General features: G+C 37.3%; 2 protein-coding genes across 3 annotated transcripts; both read right to left on the reverse strand.

The window, feature by feature from the left end:
• Positions 1-1193: 1193 nt before the first annotated feature.
• On the reverse strand, positions 1194-4377 carry LOC109094205 (small ubiquitin-related modifier 3-like). Its single transcript, XM_019107892.2, has 4 exons — positions 4234-4377; positions 3248-3376; positions 1765-1836; positions 1194-1680 (listed from the first exon to the last, which is right to left on the reverse strand). Exons 1-4 carry the CDS (start codon positions 4252-4254, stop codon positions 1618-1620), a joined length of 285 nt encoding a protein of 94 aa, XP_018963437.1. The 5' UTR covers positions 4255-4377; the 3' UTR covers positions 1194-1617.
• An 834-nt stretch (positions 4378-5211) lies between these two features.
• gga3a (golgi associated, gamma adaptin ear containing, ARF binding protein 3a) lies at positions 5212-14671 on the reverse strand. 2 transcript variants are annotated; one of them, XM_042755050.1, is made up of 17 exons: positions 14513-14671; positions 13707-13791; positions 13519-13594; positions 13319-13417; positions 13076-13199; positions 12871-12968; positions 12193-12273; positions 11525-11662; positions 11355-11436; positions 11154-11264; positions 9318-9581; positions 8753-8838; positions 8477-8622; positions 7824-8083; positions 7512-7681; positions 7182-7292; positions 5212-6248 (listed from the first exon to the last, which is right to left on the reverse strand). In XM_042755050.1, exons 1-17 carry the CDS (start codon positions 14550-14552, stop codon positions 6138-6140), a joined length of 2082 nt encoding a protein of 693 aa, XP_042610984.1. In that variant the 5' UTR covers positions 14553-14671; the 3' UTR covers positions 5212-6137. The 2 variants fall into 2 exon arrangements, with proteins under 2 accessions (XP_042610984.1, XP_042610983.1); XM_042755049.1 differs by having other exon boundaries at positions 7824-8086; positions 14513-14670.
• Between the last annotated feature and the right edge of the window lie 7038 nt (positions 14672-21709).

The following is a 21709-nucleotide window of genomic DNA, read 5'->3' on the forward strand; positions in this document are numbered from 1 at the left end:
CTGGAAGAGGATGTGTGTCTATTTTTTCTTAATGCATGGTGAGGAGGAGAGTTTGAGTGGCCAAAGACTCTCCAAGGATCATAGCTTGAGAACTGCAGAAATTTAAGGAAGTTTAAAGAAAAATCTAAAAAAACAAAAAAAAACAAACTCATATTAATTTGCTAGACATGACTGGAACTTCAAATGGCACTAGCTTCTATAGTAAGATGAAAAACAAAAAAAAAAGCTTTTTAACAGCAAACACTCAAGATGGGTTTGGTGCACACATGAGTAAAAAAAAGTTACCCCATGCATACGATGAAATATACTGCTGTATCTTTAATGTTGTGGGCCTATTTCTCTGCCAGAGATACTGGATATTTTGTTCAGACAGACAGCAGTGGATTCTATGAAAAAACAACAGATAAAAACTGTCCATGCTAGAAACCTTATAATGGGCCGTGGTTGGATCTTCCAACAGTACAATAATCCAAAAACAAACATCAAAATCAAAACAAAAATGTGTCACTGAACACAAAAACAATAATCTGCCATGGCCATTTCAGTCCCCTGACCTGAACCCTACAGAAAATGAGTGTGGAGAACTGAAGAGAAGCACCAACTGGGAATCTGAAGGGTCTGGAGCGGTTCTGGATGAAGGATTGGTCTCTGATCTCTTGTCAGGTGTTCTCTCTTCAGGCATTATAAGAAAAAACTCAAAGCTGTTATCTTGGGAAAAGGAGGTTACAAAAAATATTGAATAAAGGGTATGATTAATTGTGGTCAATATGCATTAGAGAAAAATATTTATTTCACAATGAGATTTTTCCTCCATTTTAAATTCTTATTCTCCAATGAAAGGTTAGGTTTTTCAAAATTTTTTAAATAAAAGATCAAGAGGATTAATGATAAAGATTTATTTTCACAGCCGCCTTTGATCATATTTACCAAGGGTATGAATAATTTTGAGCACAACTGTATATTTTCAATATAAAATAGTTTTTGCAAATATGACTTTTTTATCAATAGGTGTATTAATATTATTCTTCAGGACTCGGGAGGGACATTTTTTAAACTGAACTAGCCTGTTTTTGTCAAAAAAAAAAAAGAAAAAGTACTATATGTGGACTATATGTGGCTGTTAGTTCCATTAAGGGAAATAATAAAGGAGTTATAAAAAGAATGATTAAAAGCAACAAAAGATCCACCTCAAGTGGTTTTGTAAAAGTTTTATTCCAACACAAAATCTTATCAACATTTAATTTCACAACAAGTTACTGAATAAAATAGGCCTGAGTACAAAAGAGAAATACATCAACATATATAAAATATATATAAAAAGCCCAATGGCTCTGAGCAAACAAAACAGTACTTTAGCACTGACACTTACCAAAATTCTATCTACCAAACCAAAAAAAGATCTGATCACTGATCAAAAGCATTATAGTCTTGACACTCTTAGGTCCACATCTGATGAAATACATCAATATGTTTACAACATCATTCATCTGATTTGTGAGAGCTGATGGGCATTTTAGGCAAGCTTCTGGCAATGAGGAGGTCAGCCTAAATGCATAAAGAGAAAAAGAGCAGGAAACAGGGAGGACTGTGATGATGGAGGGCAGAGGTATTTGTTATTTACATCAGGCCCCCTGTCTGTTGCTGAAAAACATCAATTGTATCCTCATCCTCCATTTCCAACTGGAAATAAAAAAAAATAAAGAAATCAGACTTTATAGCACAAGGATGGTGACATTCAGAACTGGTCATATCAGTGAACTATACCTGAGCTGGAGTGTCAGTCTCATTTATTGGCTGCCCATCAAAACGGAATCGAATCTGCCGCATTGTTAGCCCCTGTTCAAAACAGAGAAAATGTGGATCTTAAGAGTTAAGTGAAGTGTAAACTATAGCATGACCTCCAGCATGTCTTCCAAAAAGCAGTCAGTGACCCCTCAACAATTCATGTATTGTACAGAATGTACATTTATGCCATATTGCCAACTATTTTCAATAATTCACCTTTCTTTCTCCATACTAATAACTGATGACCTTCAACATTTTACCACAACGGATGAAGACAACTTCCTGTTCTAAGCTAAAGAACATGTTTGCACTTATACACTTCCTGCTTTCTTGCAACCTACCAACCTTTTCATATATATATATATATATATATATATATATATATATATATATATATATATATATATATATATATATATATATATATATATATATATTTTGCTTGGTTTGATAGATAGATAAAGATAGATAGATATAGATATATATCGATAGATATATATCGATAGATAGATAGTGATGCTATCAGTTTTTATTTTGCTTGGTTTAACCACAGTGTAATGGTGTAGATGTTTATAGAAACCTCATCTCATCTCAGGAAGGATGTAACTTCTTGGAACACAAATATTTTGCACATTCTTGTTCCTTACACTTAAAACTGAAGTTCTTATAAATGATCAAGTCTGTAAATTGGTAGTAAATTGAGTTTGAATTCCCACTGGTTACAGAGCTAGGTCCAGCTGAAATCTGGTGAAAATCCTACATTGTTAATGCACTTTGAAAAATGAACAAATGTAACACAAAGCGGACTTTCCAGAGATGTGTATTAGACCTAAGCTCTGGGATTTAAGACTATGGAACAAGACGTGTACTTTATGAGCTACAGAGATTAGATTTTGTTCAAAGGATCGAGGACCACTCTGAGCTTTTGAGGTTTCTGCAAACATCTATAGAACCAAAATTTGTTGTGCAATGAAGCCCTACTGGGAGTCATGAGAAAGGGCCCCATCTTTTGTATGAGTCTCATAATTTAGAATGAACTATAACCAAAGTTCAATCATAAAAATCCCAATTAGTTTTAGCATGTTAAAGGATTTGAGTGTTCATACATTTGGTGCACTTGGCAGACTAGATCTACTACACATGCTGAGCATGTCAGTCATGCCTCTACATGACTTAACAGGTAGAGGGTTTCAAAGGAACACTGATAATGCAAAACTGGACTAACTTACACTAAATGAAAAAATTGTTTCAATGTTGAGGAAGCAAGTTCATTTGCTGCAGATACATACAGCTGACATTTTTATCCAAATTATGACCAATTACTATTTACAGAAAGTCATGTTATCTTTACCGATCTCTTATTGGCAAGTATGGAAACATAATCCTGTACACCTAAACAAAGAATTATTATTTTTGTCAGGGCAGGTAAATGATGCAGTTGCATGTGCATAAAAACCCTTACCTGTCTCTCACAATATGCTTTCATCAGTTTGCTGAGGGGTGTGTGCCTCTTGATCTTGAACTGAACCACTGAGCCATCCTGCCCGGCTACTTTCAGATTTATGTGGTCATTCTCTGTTTTCACACCCTCCTGAAATGAAAAGTGAAATAAAGCTACCATCAATAATGCTTGTGCAATGGAAAAATATATAAAAACAACAGTAGCATCTTAGTGATAGGAATCAAAAAAGGTGCCCAAACAACCATAAACCGATTTAGTGTTTTTGTAACTTGAACAACAGTCCAAACAAGTGAAGTTTGCTGCTGCACCCATCTAAAATAACGTGTCCTCTGAAGTCTAAGCCATTTAACAAAGTAATAATGTATTGAACAATAGAAAAAAACAACATCATACAGTTCCATACGATAGTGACACCACAACATTGATAATGTAGGCATTTCAAATTAAGTGTTTAAAGCACAGAATACAGTAACGTTAGCAGTAAAGCAAACCGCTGAGATTCCCATTATAAGTTACTCCAAAAACGCACGAGCACACTTCTTTCAAATATTAAAGTCTTTCAAAAATGATTGACTATGCAAAAGTTAAAACAGAGATGAAGAAAGTCGAGTAAATCTGAATACACCTTATCACATACACTGCAAATACACAAAATAAGTCCGTTATAAATAAACGCACTGAAACGGCATTAATTGGGTGTGCGCGAGAGAAGAACGCTTTGCTCGCCAAAGTGCAATGGACCCCATTGGTACTGTGCTTCGTTTAAGTTTTGTTTTATCACTTGCTGTTTGTATGAGCTGTGAGCCACATTAGCGAACTAGATAACTAGCGTTAGCTTTATGAAAGCCCATCAACATTTCACTGAATTACTGAACAATAAATTAGAGCGCGAGGGGAAAAGGTTCTTTATAAATTGTACCCATTCATCATGTATCAAATAATTATTGTGCTTATTAGAACATTTATAAAGACCCCTTCACACGCACCTTTGGCTTCTCGTCTGCCATGATGATGCTTGCCTCTGCCTCAAACACGCGAGACGCGCGTAATGCCGGCGGCCGGACATGACGACATTTAACAGGTCCATTTCCGGAGTCCCATCGCTAGCCATTTTTTTATTGAACATATATAAAGGTAAATACACATATTTACAGCTCAAAACAGATTATTACAACAATAATAAATATATAAACAATATGCAAAGAACCAGGAAAACAACCAAAAAACAAAACATTAAGCAATTTATAAATTAAAGGAGAAAGAAGAGGTAATAAATAAATAATTCTAAATAAACCCCACCCTCCTAACGCAACAGCATATTATAAAAAATTCAATAGCACTTTATAAAAAAAAAAAAACACAAATATTATACTTTGTGCAACAACGTATAGGATTTTAAGGCTTTGACATTGCTGGAAGAGGATATAGTAAGCAAATCTTCCCTATTGCTGTTTTACAGGGATGTGTCCATGAAATGCAAGAGAGTAAAGAATCAGCAGAGGGTTTTTTTTTTTTAAATTGCAGTAACTCCACCGGGGATGGCATCCATCACTATAGCAAAGTCACATGGGGTGACAGGTATACAGTATTTAGTTAAGAATTCAGAATAAGAAAGCAAGAGACCATTTGAATTTACAAGTTGAGAAACCAAAAGAGTATTATTATTAAACTAGTCTGGAGGAAAAAAATAAAAACAAAATGGTATCGAATATTTCGATTTTTCCAAATAAAGTACCTGTGGGGACTAAAATTGTTTGTAAATTAAGTGCCAGGCCAAAAGCACCTGCTTATGAAAATTTGATGGGCAATTTAGAGACTCTAAATACTCGAAAGACTTTTATCCTCCCTGTTGCTTACAGACAAAATCAGGCAGGGATGTCACCAGCTGCATTTTTTGCAGCAAAACTGTGTGCGCGTAATTGGACCAAACAGAACGCAACCAGCAGACACATTATACCACAATGTAAAATTCATACAATTGTTCAAAACAATATATTTATTTGTCTTTAAAACCGTATACATTACGTTGCATTGCAAATTTTACTTAAAATCTAAAAAGAACAGTATCATTAGAAGATTCATGAAGCTCTTCTTGGAATTAATTTAGAAAGTCAATTTTATTAATATGATTTTCCCCATCTCTTTCTCTCTCTCTCACACACACACGCACACAATCATTCAGTAAAATACACTGCTGGACACATCCAGTAAAGCAAATCAATACTGAGGGCAACTGCTGTAAATCAAAACAACAACAAAAAAAAAAGCCATACCAAAAGTGAAACCGATAATTTGCATTCACCCAAAAACACAGAAGTCAAAGTATGCATTGCACCATCTTTCACACACTTCTTTGCGGGACTGTTATCTGATGTAAAACAAATGAAATTTGGCTTTAAACCAGTGAGGCCAGCCATGTCAAACACCACAAATCTGAAATAGTAGCCTTCATAGTAATGAAATAAATATGTAAAACTCAGAAAGAACATAAATAAAAATCACAAAGCACAAAAATACAACTGATGCATCACATCAAGGAAGATGGATTGAAAGAAAAGATGTAACATGTCCAGTGTTATCACATTACCCTCCACTGCTTTCAGGGTGAGGTATGAGTTGAATAGTTTAGTTGTGGCTAACAATAAAATAACCCATTATGATTCAAATGCTCATAGGCGACATATTTATACTAATGACAACAGTACCTAATGACCAATACATCAAGACATTTGAGGGATTACTCAGAGATTGGGATTCACAAGTTTAACACCCAGTGTATCAAAGGTAACGTCCTGGACATTAAATCTCTCTGTGACACTGCTTATGGCTCATCCATGCACTTACACACTGACTTTTTCATTCGTCTTCATGAGTATTAATGCTTACACGGCTACAAATGACCCCATCTTTCCACTGGAGGGAATTTGACTATCTCTCCAGACTCTGTGACCTGTCGATCTCCAAGGATGAATGTCAGCTTGTACCTCATTCTCACTTTCTCCTGCAGAAGAAACACAAATACATTTAACACAACCATTTAGTTTATCATAGAAATTGTATCATGCAATTGCTTTTTGAAATGACACTAGTTAAAGTCCAACTAGTGCAAAATATCGCTGAGCTTTTAGTTCTCTAAATATGGTGACAAACATTTCCCTTTTTTTCAGTGCTTCCAAGGTCAAAGCTCAGATAAGAAGACTGTCCTAATATGCATGCACTGAAAAATCACTTGTTGAAAATTTTAATTTAAAATATTTTTTTCACACGTTTCCACATGGATATGTGCTATCAGTGATACTTTTTTATGTTACTATGTTAAATAGTTTTTAATGAAAAAGAGAGATAGATAATGGTATAATTTATTGATTTTAGTGTCATTTTTGATCCTAGTAATCAACCTTAAAAATGTTGCCAATTTGTGACTTCATTTTATTTTATTTTACATTTTGACAATGTTAAATTCATAATTACAGTTAAAACCAAACCTTACTATATCAGAAAAGCTATATTTTTTTTTGAAAATGACCCATTTTATTTCTACAGTAGGCAACAGAGATAGTGACATTAAGTTACTTCTCTTTAACAAATGTCCTAATAATGCTGAGACAAGTGTCTTTTGGGGATAAATTTGCACCCAGAAGTAAGCTTCATCTGACAAAACCAACTTTTGCGGACATCCTTATTTGTGAATTAAAAAAAAATAATAATAATAATAATAATAATTTATTCAAAATTCTTTTTTTTTTTTTATAATTATATTTTTACCTATATTTGTAGATATTTATTCATTTGTTTTTAAATCTCAAGCTCTGTTTTTCTTTTAAGTTTAGGGTTAAGCTTTAGTATTTATAACTAATTGTATGTAAAAGTAAGTAAGTGTGTGTGTGTGTGTGTGTGTGTGTGTGTGTGTGTGTGTGTGTGTATCTTTCTTCACCTTCAGTGGGTTAGCCAGCAGCATGATCTGAGTAATGGAACTGGGGGGCATGAAAGGGTTAAAGGGGGCCATTTCTGTTCCAGAAGGGGGCTGCAGCTTCACTTTCATAGACTGTCAATCACAAATTATAGAGGTAACAAAAATGCATGAACCAAAACAACTGCAAACATGTGAAACCAAAAGCAAATTAAAAACTGCAAAATCCATATCTATCACAAAACAATAACTGTATACTGTTAGCATCCATTTAAATGATATATGTAAACGTATTACTGTTAAAACTTCAGCAAAAAAAAAAAAAAAAAAAAAAAGACATTCTGTGCCTCTAACCTTTGGCACAGCAACCTGAAGCACTACTTTCTTCACCAGCAGTGGTGCTGTGTTCAGCATGGACACCACGGCCACCAGAACATCAGGGCGACCAGGCGGGGGGTCAGTAGCAAAGTGCAACAACACACGAACACCATCCTTATCATAGGCTGTCACTGGACACTCCTTACCTGTGAAAAGATAAAAGTAAATGACACACAGTACCAAGCCTAACACGCAAGTAATTTATTTGGAATAGCTGATATAGTTCTCTAATATCAGAACAAAAGGAACCTTTTATCAACAGCATCCGCATTCATTTATTGGCCTTACTTGGTTTAATGGCCTCCAGTGGGACAAAGACACTGGACAGGGAGATATCCGATCCTGAGGATGACTGACTGGTGGGTAATGTAGGAGAGAGGGATCTGAAGAGAGGGCTGTCCGGCGCAAAGCTCTGAGGTTTGGCAGAGGTTAAAGCAGAGGGCACTGGTGTTATTCCAGCGGGGAAACTGAATGTGGTTAATGCAGGATGGATGTTCTCTTCTCCAGCTCGAAGTTCTCTGCTACCAAAGCTTGCATAATTGGACTGGCTGCTTTATACAGAAAGAACAAACAATTAGTTGGGTTAAAAAAAGAGAGCTATTTCACTACCAGCTCTTTGATCATAATTAAAGGCTCTAATAATAGAGTGTGCAAGCTGTGCCCCTTTCCTTCCATGTATGAATGCTACTATTAAACTGAAGAACTGGTTTTTAACCAATGGCATAAATCCAACACACTAGAATATATTTTTAAATGTATTTATTTACACAGTACACTTAAGAAATTATTCTAATATGCTGATTTGGGGCTCAAGAAACCTTTCTTATTATCATAGTTAAAAATGGTTGCACATAAAGTGTGACGATTCTTTCTGATTCTGAAAACCATGATGCTTTTTTAATCGATACTACTAATTCTACTTTATTTAATTCTCTCACTACCTATTAGTCTTGCCCAGGTCCAGCATGGCAAGATCTTTTTCAAAGTTTTCAAAGACTGCGGTAGCTTCAGAGGCAGGTGGCGCTGTTGGGATGAGAGGATTTAAGGGAGCAGAGCTGCGGAGTAGGTCAATCACTGGTTTAGAAGTCTGTCACCAAAAAAAAAAAAATTAATAAAAAAATACATAAATAAATTTATGCGTACATATTAAATATCATAAGATGCAGATTTTTTTTAAGCATGTTTAACCTAAATGTCAAGCACTCTTATAATCTTACTTGTGAAGAAATCCACTGATTGCTTTGGGCTTCTTTTGTATTCTTTCCTGCTGAGTTGCTTGAGTTTGAGTCCAGATTAGTAAGGCCTGCAAAGTAGTTATTTTAAAGTGTTAACAATTTGATTGTCTTAAACTAAAAAAATGAAGACTGGGTGACTGTTTTATACTTATTGTATTTAAACATTCTTATATAAAACTCTTAAAATAAATGTAAACTAAAAAAACTTTTTCTATTTTAACATATTCTAAATGTTATTTTTTCTGTAATGCCAAAGCTCCATTTTCAGCTGCTATTACATCCATTTTTAAGTGTCATATGAACCTTCTGCTGTATTCTAATAAAGTTTTATGCTGTATAGCAGAAAAAAAATTAACGGTTTTAATTTCTGAATAAAAATTTTATATTATAAATAGTGTTAACAGGATTTTTGACGAACAAAAAGTTTGTACAACAGCTTTTATTTGTAATGGAAATCTTACGGACACCAAACATCTGAACGGTAGTGTATTACAAACTTTAGAAAACAGCTTAAATACACTACAAAAGTACAATAAAGCCATTTTACCTAATGGACCAAGTTCGTCATCTAGAAGAGAGAAACAGCTGGGAAGCTGGCTTGGTGGAGGACTGGTCTGGAAACTTGATGATCCAGAGGACGTGTTGGAAGAAGAAGGCTGAGCTCCAACTAAAGGAGTAAGTGTGAGGAGGTCAGCTGGTAGAGAATCAGGGTGCTGAGGTGAAGTCAAAACATTTTTAAGGGGTGAAGGGGTCCCAGAGTCCAGATCAGCCAAATCAATCAAAATTTCAGAAGAGGTTCTGTCAGTGGTGCCTAAACAAATGAAAAACATGAACTTAAACTGAATTGCATTTTCAGAGCAGTAATTTGATAAATCCTGAAATCTCTTTGGATTATTCAGACACCAAAAAAACAAACAGCTGCACTCGAACACACCACATAGACTACAGCCGACGGCAAACTTACAGGCGTGTGAAAGGAATTAACTGTCTATATCTGCAGCTATCAATAGCATATATTTGTCATTCAAAAGGAGAAACCGAAACAAAGATATACGAGATAAACGCAGATATATGAAACGTAAACAAAGCACTGCTTGCTTTCTATTTTGAATATCAGTAACGCTGCAAACTTTAATAATTTTAAGTGGCTCATGTTGTTATGTAAACATTCGCATATTATAATGATTGGGAAAGATCACGTAACATTTAAACAGCCTTCTGTCTTTGCTAAACTGAACATCCAATCAGAGTTCTCATTCTCGCCGATGGTCCCAACGGCTTTTCAACGTGTTGAATCGGGCAAACTGCCGCTGACATGAGCCTGACGTGAGCCCAACGAGAGCCGACGAGTGGAACACACCAAACAAACTAGCCCGACCGTCGCTCGCCGCAAAGACTAAAGTCTCAAACCCAAAGATATATTCTTTATAAAAGTTAAGACTAGTCCATGCCCTCCTAAAACACCTTGTTCAAACACGCCCCCATGTCTACGTCACGATGTGGGAAGATTTGCATAAAGCCACCCAAATGTCCACCCAAAGAAAGAAGGCGCAAGTTTATTGTTGCTGCTACCACCGCCGCTATGTTGTGAAGATGCTGTGTTTCATTGCGAAAGCAAAACTACTTTGTTTGGCCTTTCAAAAGAGGACGTAACTAGAAATCAGTGGTTAAGTTGTATTTACAACACTGTTCAAGAACAGATCAACCCAAATATTCAGATGTGTGCAGTGCATTTTATGGAGGACTGTTTTCTGATCCTGTGAGAGTAGACTACAATGTCAGTTGTTCTGACTCACAGCCTGTAAGTACGTTTTCATATTTAAAGAATTTGCCACTGATGATTCAAACGCGAGTTTTGAGCAGTGTAGAGTAGCGCTTGTTGTTTGTTATCTCTCTGATCACAAATGCAGACATGTTTTATGTTTACGTGGCGTGATGCAATGCAACGCATAAAAATAGTATAAGTCATAATAATCCGTAATTATGTCTCCACTGGATGCAACAAATGCCACGTTTACAATGGGTTTTATTGGTTTTGTCTCGTTGCTCCGGGACACAAAGCATCACAGTATTGTTAGGGGTGTAACATTTCCGTCACACACTTGAGGCAATTGGCCAATCACAATGCACTGGATAGCTGGCCAATCAGAGCACACCTTGCTTTTCAGAACGATGAGCTTCATAAAAAATGACGCATTTCAGAAAGGCGGGGCATAGAGGAGAAACAATAATGTACAGTTTGTGGAAAATAATGTATTTTTTGAACCTTAAACTGCATAAACACATTTCATTACAACAAATACACAAAATAATGTTCTTTTTAGCAACATCATTTGACCTCTTTAAGTCATGAAGTGTAAGAATTGTGGTACATTATACATACGTTCTGAAGCTGTTGATCCTGGTATGTCAATCATAATGGTCTGTCCTTCAACAATCTTTTTATAGGAGTTGATGACTCGTGAGAGATCATCACTAGCGTGCAAAATATCACCTGTACCAAAGAAGAACAGAAGGTAATTTTTATTTATTTATAATATATTATCGAGACCTAAATGAGTTTTTGTTTACTAATGTGCATTACCTAAGGCACTGTCATCATCATCTGTCTCGGTGGCAAGTCTGAAGACTGCAGTTCTAAGTTTGTCACAGTCATTATACAGATCCTATGAACAAAGCAAGTTGCACATGGTCCGATACATTTAATTACAGGCTAAGTCCAGCAGTGACCAGATCTAATCTCAGGTGTCTCACCTTTAGAAGTTCTTTGTCTTCTTGCGTTGACTCATCTCTTTTGAAATGACTTAGCATCTCATTAAGGAGCTTCACACTGTTGTTCACCTCCTCTAGGGTGCTGACACGATGGGAAACTTTCTGCTGTAGAGCCTCATCCTGAAAGCAAAGCAAGGGGCCTGTAAGTCATGTGATAAATCTATGATAAACGATAAAGAAAGTAAACAAAAGAATCAATGACAAAAATTAAAATTCATTTTTATATTCTTTTGGTATAGTTTGGTATAATATATTATAATTATTTCTTAGAAAAGTATACTAAAACTACTAATTATTGTTTTTGTTTACAGAATGTATGTGTACTATGTATATTTATCATGTATATACATATATAAAATATAATATATTTAAGAAAAATATGTTATGTTTATATATTAAATATATTTATAAATAATATGAATTATATGAATATACATATATGCACGTACATATTTTCAAAATATATGCATGCATGTGTGTGTGTATTTATATATACAGTACATAGTAAATATACACAGTACGCACTCATATATTATGTAAAAAAATATATATATATTTTGGAAGGGATTAATCGCGATTAATCATTTGACAGCACTAATTTTAACATATATTCTCTTAAATCATTAGTATAAAAGTATCCAAGCCCTCACCTCTTTGACCATGTTCTTAATAATGCGGTTGGCTTCTTGAAGATCCTCCGGCTTTTTACTTTTAAGAAGTTCTGCAAGACGCTGCAGGGACAATTTTTAAACAAAGACAATGGTTTACAATTTTACAAGATGGCTCACATGCATTGGCTCACACCGTGGTCAAAACAGTTCCCCTTGAAAGAAAATTCCAGGCTCAGTACAAGTTAAGCAAGAGCTTAAAAGCAGAACTGTAAATAATATTATTTCATAAAAGCACTCACATTGACTTTTCTGCTAAAAATGTATTTAAAATAAAAAATTAAATTAAATTAATTTTAATTCAAATGATAATTTTACAGCCATTTTTAAGGTTTTATTTTTTGGTTCATGGCCTTGCGTTGTCACAGCAACAAAATGGTAAAATTGGATGTAACTTCTCCCAGAAAAGGTTAGGAAATCATTTTAAGACACATTTGTGGCTATACATTTGAAACTAATTATTTTAAAATTGACTATATGTATTGGTCTCATTCAATTCCACTGGAATTGTGAAGTTGTATCACTTCCATTATAGGTCCCACTTAAAGCTTTGTAAATTGTAAATAAGAAACAAATTTAATGGCACAGTTTAACTAAGCTTTAATGGTACCGAACCCAGAATATTTGTTTAATCTCTGACACTGTAATGTGCTTCTTCACCTTACTCTTTTCCTCATTGTCAAACACAGGATTCTTGGGCTTTGGCGAGGGAACAAGGGTCTTGTCCACAGGAACCACTGGGTCTTCTGCTACAATGCCTGAGAAAGAATGTGGTAAAGACTGAACAAGACAGGCTAGCAAAACTGGAACACAGAAATAAAGTCGGTGATATTCTTATGAATGTTTATATATGTGGTGAAAGAACCTTGCTTCTTTAGCATTTGATAGGCCTCTATAATCTTTGCCTCATCTGGTAAAGCAACTGACCAGCTGTAAAGCAACTCTATTACTTTAGTCTTCACTCGTTCAGATACTCTGTCCCCCAAATACTGTAGGATAAAAAAAGAATAAAAAGCATAAATAAGGTAAATGTGTTATTATGGAGACATTAAAGCATCTCATGTGTTGATTTTGCTGTATTAAATAGATAGTATACTTAAATCATTACCTTTGGTGAAACTATTTTGATGAGTTCATTTAAAAATCTAAATTTTCCAACTTCATTATGAAATCTTCTTCCACAGTTCTTCATGCAAGCTTCTAATACCTGCAAGAATTATCTATATTTAGTTAGTCACTATATTATTATTTTTTTGTGGTTGTTGTTGTTATTATTATTATTTAAGGGACAGAAGGAGATAAACTCACAGTTAGTGCTTGTAATGATTCCCAGTCTTGTGGTGACTGGATTTTGTGTGCTAATAATCTGACGGAGATCTGTGGGCTGCAAGATACAGACAAAATTCTCACTTGATTGATCAGAAGAAACACAAACATAGTGTCCCCATGAATAAGAAGACACAGTTTCATGTACCAGTTATAAAAGGTAAACATACCCCTCAAGTTCCTTATTGATTTGGTCGCAGAACCCGATGATGTACTCCCACTCCTCCTGTCTGTTCGAAGGATTGGTGGCTTTGTCTACCAAGAAGGAAGTCACACTAACATCACAATTTTCTAATGAAAGCTACTCACCCCTTGTTACTCTTATACTTAACTCTTCTGGTTTACCATATTTATAAGATAACAAAAGATCATAATACATTTAAATGTGTGCATTTAGGAGATGTTTTTATCCCAAGAGACAGGATAGAAGAAAGTAAGCCATTTTTCAATCAAAGTGTATGATTCCAGGTTTACTTTAAAGTTCACATTTAGTAAACTGTGCAACATGCCAGTAAAGTTTAAGACAAAATGACTGGTTTTCTACTTAAAACTGAAGTTTCAGAGACAGCAAAGAAGTGTTAAGTTAAACTGTTTTAGGCAATAGCAGTTCAGAAGGAGTTTAATAATAAAAAAATGGTAGATGACAGATCAGCTTGCTAATCATAAAATGTGTCTGTCTCAAAACTTAGAGCTGACTAGATATTTAGGTGCATAAGAGACGCGTTCAAACGTTCGACCCAAATATTCTGCTCAATTGGAAAGCACGTATCAGACCTAAAATGCATTCGAGGAAGGGTCAGTTTAAATTCCGTGTAACGTTAACCATCATGGTATCACGTCAGTGTATATCACAGACACTCCAAGACATGACTAAACAACTGGTCACAAATAGCATCTGGATGTGACTGCTTATCTTAAAGACGTTACAGAGTAAAATTAAATCGCATTCTGTTAATGTATTAGCACAACAACTCACTTAGCCATGACTCCAGTGACTCTCCTTCCGGATCCGCCATGATCACACTAGCACAACTGACTGTAAAGCGAGCTACACATTCCCGTCATGTGACATTCTCGTGCTTCTGTGATGATAATCGGTGGCGTGTGGTCTTCCGAAAGGAAGCGAGGTCATGAACGAGAATGAACAATCGCGTTCTATGATGTAAATCGCGGTGGCGGTAATTACATTGAAACCTGCAGTACGTCTGCAGTAATTTCTGTCAGACATTTATTAAATGTCTTTAAAAGAAATAAGATAAGAAATTAAAATAAGAAATTATGTTAAAACATTACTTATTCATTTATTTATTTGCTTGATTGTGATAATGTTGATAATGTTGTTCAGTTGCTTTGACGCAATCTTTTTTGTTTAAAGCGCTATAAAAATAAAGGTGACTTGATTTGACTTTACTTGACTTGATTGCTTGAGCTTTATTGTTTGATTTATCTTTTGATTTTTATTGAGGATTATATTATACATTTTATTCGCTTTTCAACAACAACAAAACTTTTACATCTGGTTCTATTTTTTCAAATATGACAAAATCAGATTTATAAATAAACAAAACTTAAAATGCTCGGCACATAAAAAAAAAAAAAAAAAAAAAAAAAAAAAAAATGAAATGTTATATTCGATTTTAGTCCAAATCATGGTTTAACCTAATCCCTGTCTGTGATGGGATTCCTTAATTCCAAATATGAAGATTGTACAAAATTTGTTCTGCTCTGCCGCCTATCATGAATAACCACAATTTCTATGACGTTTGTACTTATGGACAGTCACAATTTTCCATAGGCTACCACAGTTATCAGATGTTTTCGCAGAGACATTTTGAATGTTTAAATTGGTGTCACATGGAAAAAGGTTGGGAACCATTGTTCTAAAAGACCAAGATGAAAGAAATACACAACTTAGCATCAGTATCACAGGTCAGATTTTGTTCATATATTGTCATCTTAAATTTTCTGCACTTTCTTTAACTATTTTGTCATCTTAAATTTTTTGCACTTTCTTCAACTTTCTACAATTCTTTTAAAGTAAATTAATTTTATTCAGTATTCACACCTTCTCAACAAATGTAAAATGTTCATTCATTCAGACCTTAAAACGTCTTAACTGATTTTCAAATCTGTTGACTTGGGCCCGGTGCCATTTAGTTGAACATAATTGCCATTCAAGGTGATGCAAAATGAACCAAGAACTTTGCCTGTTTGGTCCAGTTTCTTTAACAGATCCAATTAGAGGATATTCAAAAGAAGTTAACAGTTTCCACAGACTAATTCAGATTGACAGTCCACTGCACCAGGATTTCACTTAGCCAGTTTCACAACTATCTGATGTAGCATTACATAATAAAAGCCCTCCAAAAATTCATACATGACCAGCTTTGTCTTTGATTTTGAATAGCTCTAAAAAGGAAACTCCCTGTTTCCACAGAAAAATTTCAATTCAGATTGACAGTCCACTACCCCAGGCTGCCACTGGTCTGGGCCATGAAAATTGGTGAGCAGATTTTGCAAAACTGACCACACTCCGGAGATTAGGGTATGGATAGGCCAGCGTACCATCTGCACACTTGTTCTGTTTTTCGGAGCCGAATGCAGTGTCTCTCTGTGAGAAGCATTCACATTCCTATTTCCTTGTCGTTGGATCTACGGCACAGGCAGTCCCTTCTCATACACAGATTACATTACATTTACATTTTATCATTTAGTAGATGCTTTTATCCAAAGCGACTTACAAATGAGAACAATAGAAGCAATCAGACCAACAAGAGAACAACAACAGTATACAAGTGCCATGACAAGTCTCAGTTAGTCTAGTACAGAACACGTAGCCAGGGTTTTTTTTTTTTTTTTTTTTTTTAAATATGCTAGACAGGAAAAGAAAAGGTAAGTGCTTGTATTAGTTGGTTAAGTGCTGGCGTAAAAAGGTGAGTCTTTAGATGTTTTTTGAAAATGAGTAAAGACTCAGCTGTTCGAATTGAGATTGGGAGGTCATTCCACCAGCTGGGCACAGTCCAGGAAAAGGTCTGTGAGACCAGATAACTGTTGTGAGATTACCCCTGAGTACTTCAACGCCAGGGCTGTACGTTAACTTTGTTTGCACATAGCACTGGTGCTACAGAGGTTGAAAGTTTTGTAGCACAGGCCAAACAGTTAGGGATGGGTGATATGGCAAAAATATCATATCACCACCTTATTCAGGAATATCATGATTCTTTGTCATGGTTTTACTATTTTGCAAGTTGCCTGAGAAGTACAGCCAATCTAATTTCCCCTAAAAGCCTTTCAAGGTAACAAAATATAAAATAAAGAATAGCAGACATTTAGGCCAATGTGGGTGAATATAAAAATCTTTGTCATTATTTTATCTTTGTTATTAGAAAATAAGAACAAAAGATTTACATTAAAAATACAAATAATATACAAATAACACAGACGTACTCGGTTACTAACGTAACCTCGGTTCCCTTAGATACGGAACGAGTACTGCGTCGTAAGGCGTTTAGGCTAAGACGCTATGGGGCAAAGTCCTTTTCAATCATGCAGTGAAACTGCATGACCATTGGTTCGTGGAGTTTGATAGAAATGAAACAATGGCGGTGCGGCAAAGCGAGACTGCCCGAACCTGCCAAAAGGGCTGGGGCATCGGGCTATATAAGCGGCCGTCTCACCTAGGCAAACTGATTTAATTAAACTGAAGCGATGATATGAGGTGTCCTTGCACATAGCATGGCAAAGTACACAGTACTCGTTCCGTATCTAAGGGAACTGAGGTTACGTAAGTAACCGAGTACTTTCCCTATCAATACACACTTATGCTGACAGGACCTGTGTTTGTAGCGCAGGAACATCCAGGTTGTAGAACCTGACAAATGTGGATGGCGAGGCCCAGCCGGCCACTGCACAGATCTATACAACAGACACGCCACTAGATCATGCCCACAAGGAGGCCATGCCCCTTGTGGAGTGTGCTGTAACTCTTATCGGACATTGGAGCAGGAAGGATGAGTAAGCGAGAGCTATTGCATCCACTATTCATCTGGATAGCCTTGGCTGAATGCCTGAATGACTCTTGGTGAGGCCTCCGAAGCACACAAGAGGCGGAACGGTCAATGTAGGCTATTAAGGCCCTGACAGGGCAGAGTAAGTTCAACTTCTGATCGTCCTGAGAAGGAGGAAGTGTGGAGAGAACAACAATCTGGTCTCTGTACAGAGTGAAGAGAACCTTCGGGACATACCCGTGCCATGGCTTCAGGACAACCTTGGAGTCGCCAGGCCCGAACTCAAGACAAGAGGGGCTCACGGAGAGTGCCAGTAAGTCTCCTACTCACTTAGCTGATGATAGCACCACTAGCAGAGCGTTTTTCAGTGACAGAGAACGTAAGTCGGCAGTCTGAAGCAGTTCGAAGGCCGGCTCTTTGAGGCCCCTAAGAACCGTGGATAGGTCCCATGTGGGGATAGTGAAGGGGCGACGAGGGTCCAGCCTTCTGGACCCCTTCAGAAAACGAACAACCAAGTTGCTCTTGCCCACGGACTGCCTGGCTACAGGAGCATGAGAGACTGCGATAGCCGCAACATAGACTTTAAGGGTAGAGGGAGTACGGCCACTATACATTAAGTCTTGGAGGAAGGACAATATCTGAGACATGTCACAAGTGAACAGGTCTTCACCCCAGGCTGTGCACCAGGTGGTGAAAACAGACCATTTAAGGCTATAGAGGTGCCTTGTCAATGGAGCTCTAGCCTGTAATATGGTATTCATGATGCTCTCTGGCAGGTCTACCGACTCCCGTCGAGAGGCCATACATGGTGAGCTCACAGCTTGAGAGAGACGTCCCAAAGACGTCCCAAGTCCTTTGAACAGTCTGGGGATGGAGCCTCCATTCCTCTGAGGGTAGGTTGCTCCGGGACAACATGTGCAACATGGTGCTGGGCCTACTCTAGGACGCTGTTCACTAGAGTGAATAGGGGTTTTGAGGAGAGCTCGCCTTGGCAATTTATGAAGGACACCACTGTCATGTTGTCCGACCAGACTAGAACGTGGTTCCATGGTAGAGAGCTCGACATACAGGCAGCAATTCCAGGCGGTTGATATGGAGCTTGCTTTCTGCACTCGTCCAGACGCCAAAGGTCAGATGGCCTTCGCACGAGTAGGGTATTCCTGCACAATCGGAGGCTGCAGTTTTAGGACCCCGGTTATAGGACCCTAGTTTTTTTGTGACAGCGCCACCTACCGACCTGGATTACCAAAAACACTAATTTGAGATGGACGACATGGACAATCAGACTTTGAGTACCGATATTCAATTAACTTTTATTATATTACGTTTAAACAAAGCAAAGTTTACAAAGCCAAAGTGAGAGCTGCTAACTATGAATTAATAACTAATTCCCACAAATTTAGAATTTGTGTTCTAGATGTATTAATTACTACAACGTTCTTAATTCGTGGCCATGATTTAATAAATCCTTGTTGAGTTTTATAATAAGTAAATCTAGCCAGCACATTAATTTAACTTAAAAGATGAGAATGAAAGCATGCTGATGTTCAATGTGTAAGATTTACCTGTAGCTCACTGTATTAGTGTGAAAACTTGCTTAATCATTGTTTTACCTCTCTACCATGGAACGACGTTCTAGTCTGGTCGGACAACATGACAGTGGTGTCCTTCATAACACAACAGTGATTGTTCTCTGATAACTATTTCAGTGAAGTGGAAGAATTTAACAGACAAATTGACAAACAATTGAGGAAAGAAGGGAGACTTCAATTGGTGGGTATTGCTCTTATATATTTACACATTTGGAGTTTGGAATTAGACGTCAGTAACATGAATATTCTATTTGACTTTCTCTCTCTACAAGTCCAACATTTCATAAGTGTTAAGTCAGAGATATATATTTCAGCTGAACATGTTAAACAAATGTTTCTTATTTAATTCTCTCTCTCTCTCTCCCTCTCTCAGAGTTGAAGCCTACAGCCATTCTGTCTGTGCAGTAACTGATGGAAAAGGGGGTCTTTTTGGTGCTTTTGTTCTTGCACAAATTATATATATATATATAATCATTCTCAAGAATTGTCTTGCCTCTCTACAGCGTTATATATATATAAAATTCATTCTTCAATCATTCTCAAGAATTGTCTTGCCTCTCTACAGCGTTACAATATCTGGCTATATCATTTAGTGACTGCATATGCTGATTCCATCTTTATTTTACCTGATAATGAGCAAATTAGTTAGACTTAAGGAGGTTAATCAATATACAGTATAATTCAAGAAACTAAGACTTACTCCACTTTTTCAGTTGTTTAAAGAATGATATACATTTTTAATTTGTTTTGTGTAAATTAATTTGTTTAAATTTAACCTCTGATGCATTTTGAATAAAAAACACATTTTATAAAAAATAATAAAATACTCTTGAGATTAAATGTCTTTCGAACTATGTACAAACTAAACCACCTGGGTCCTATAACTGCGGTCCTGAAACTGCAACCGTTGCTATATCATCCAGTTCGGTAGGTGGCACTGTCACAAAAAACTAGGGTCCTATAACCGGGGTCCTATAGCCGGGGTCCTAAAACTGCAGCCTCCGATTGTGCAGGAACATACTATTGCTTCACACAGGGCTCCCCAGCCCATCTTGGAAGCATCTGTAAAGATGACTTTCAGTCTGCCAACTAACTGAAAGTAAGCATCTTTCAAATCCAGGGAAAAGAACCAGTCCCCTGGGCGTATTTGCACGAGGATCTGCTTCAACGTGATCATTCTGAATGAGCGCTTCACCAGGGCCCGGTTCAGATGTCTTTAATCGAGGATGTGTCTGAGAACGCCATCCTTTTTGGGGATGAGAAAGTACCGGCTGTAGAAGCCTGACTTGCTCTGTGCTGGGAGGACCACTTCTATGGCCCTTTTCGCCAGCTTAGATTTCACCTCTGAGCAAAGGACATGCACATCCTCACTTGTCACAATGGATAGGACCACGCCGTTGAATAACGGGGGCCTCCGAACGAATTGCAGTACGTAACCCTGTTTTATTGTTTTCAACACCCATTCTGACACTCCGGGGATGGCCTGCCAGGCCTTGGCCCACGTAGCGAGGGGTTGTATTGGTTAGGACACTGAGTCGCTGAAATGGACTGTGGTGCTCGTAAATAGTGGAAGAGGAAATTTGCTCTTTTTTTGTGTATGTTTGTGTTTTATTGAATCCAGGGCGCTATGCTGGGCTCTGTGCAGGCAACAAACACATCACTTCGAACACCTGGAACAGAACGGGGTGACGGGAAGGTGAGACAAGGCAATTTGGAGAGTGGTACGGCTGCAGCAGGACTTAGCCTCCCCCTCTTCCTGACTGGTACATCAGGCTGACTTCTGAGGCACCGGGTCCAGCACTATCTTGTATCTATCTATAGAGGTGGCATTCCAATACCACCAAATTGGCCATCGAACAACCGATAGCCTGGGCGGTGGCCTTAGTAGCGTGCAGGGCCAAGTCCGTAGCGCTGCGCAAATGTGGCCAGGTTGTGCCCCACTTCGTCCGTGGTGCAGAGAAGCTTCCCCTGGTACACTTGAAGCACCGCCATGGAGTGCAGTGCCGAAGCAGCCTGGCCGGCTGAGGCATATGCTCGTCCCGCAAGAGCCGAAGTCGTCCGGCATGGCTTGGATGGGAGGGTCGCCTTAGACTTCCATCCAATGGCGGCAGGCGGGCACAGGTGTCCGGCCACAGCTTCGTCCACTGGAGGGATCTTCTGGAGGGATCGTCTCATAGCCCCTCTGCCCCACGCCGTCAACCTCAGTTCACTGCATAATTGAAAAAGGCTTCAGAAATCGGAGAAAAAGGACTTTTTCCCATAGCGTATTAGCCTAAATGGCTTACGACACAGTACGAGTGTAGTATCGATCGTATAGTATACGACTTAGTAAAGTATACGATAGTATACGACTTCCATAGTATTTTTTATTTTTTTTCCTACTGTCAAAGTCAACGTAGACCAGCAACTGTTTGGTTACCCACATTCTTAAAAATATCTTCTTTTGCGTTCAGCACAAAAAATTAATTAATACAGGTTTGGGAGAACACGTGTGTGAGTAAATAACAACATAAATCTAATTTTTGGGTGATCTTTTCCTTTTAATGATAAGCGGCAGCATGTTTAGTACTGCCC

Source organism: Cyprinus carpio, unplaced genomic scaffold (genome assembly GCF_018340385.1).
Source record: "Cyprinus carpio isolate SPL01 unplaced genomic scaffold, ASM1834038v1 S000006629, whole genome shotgun sequence".
Lineage (NCBI taxonomy): Eukaryota > Metazoa > Chordata > Actinopteri > Cypriniformes > Cyprinidae > Cyprinus > Cyprinus carpio.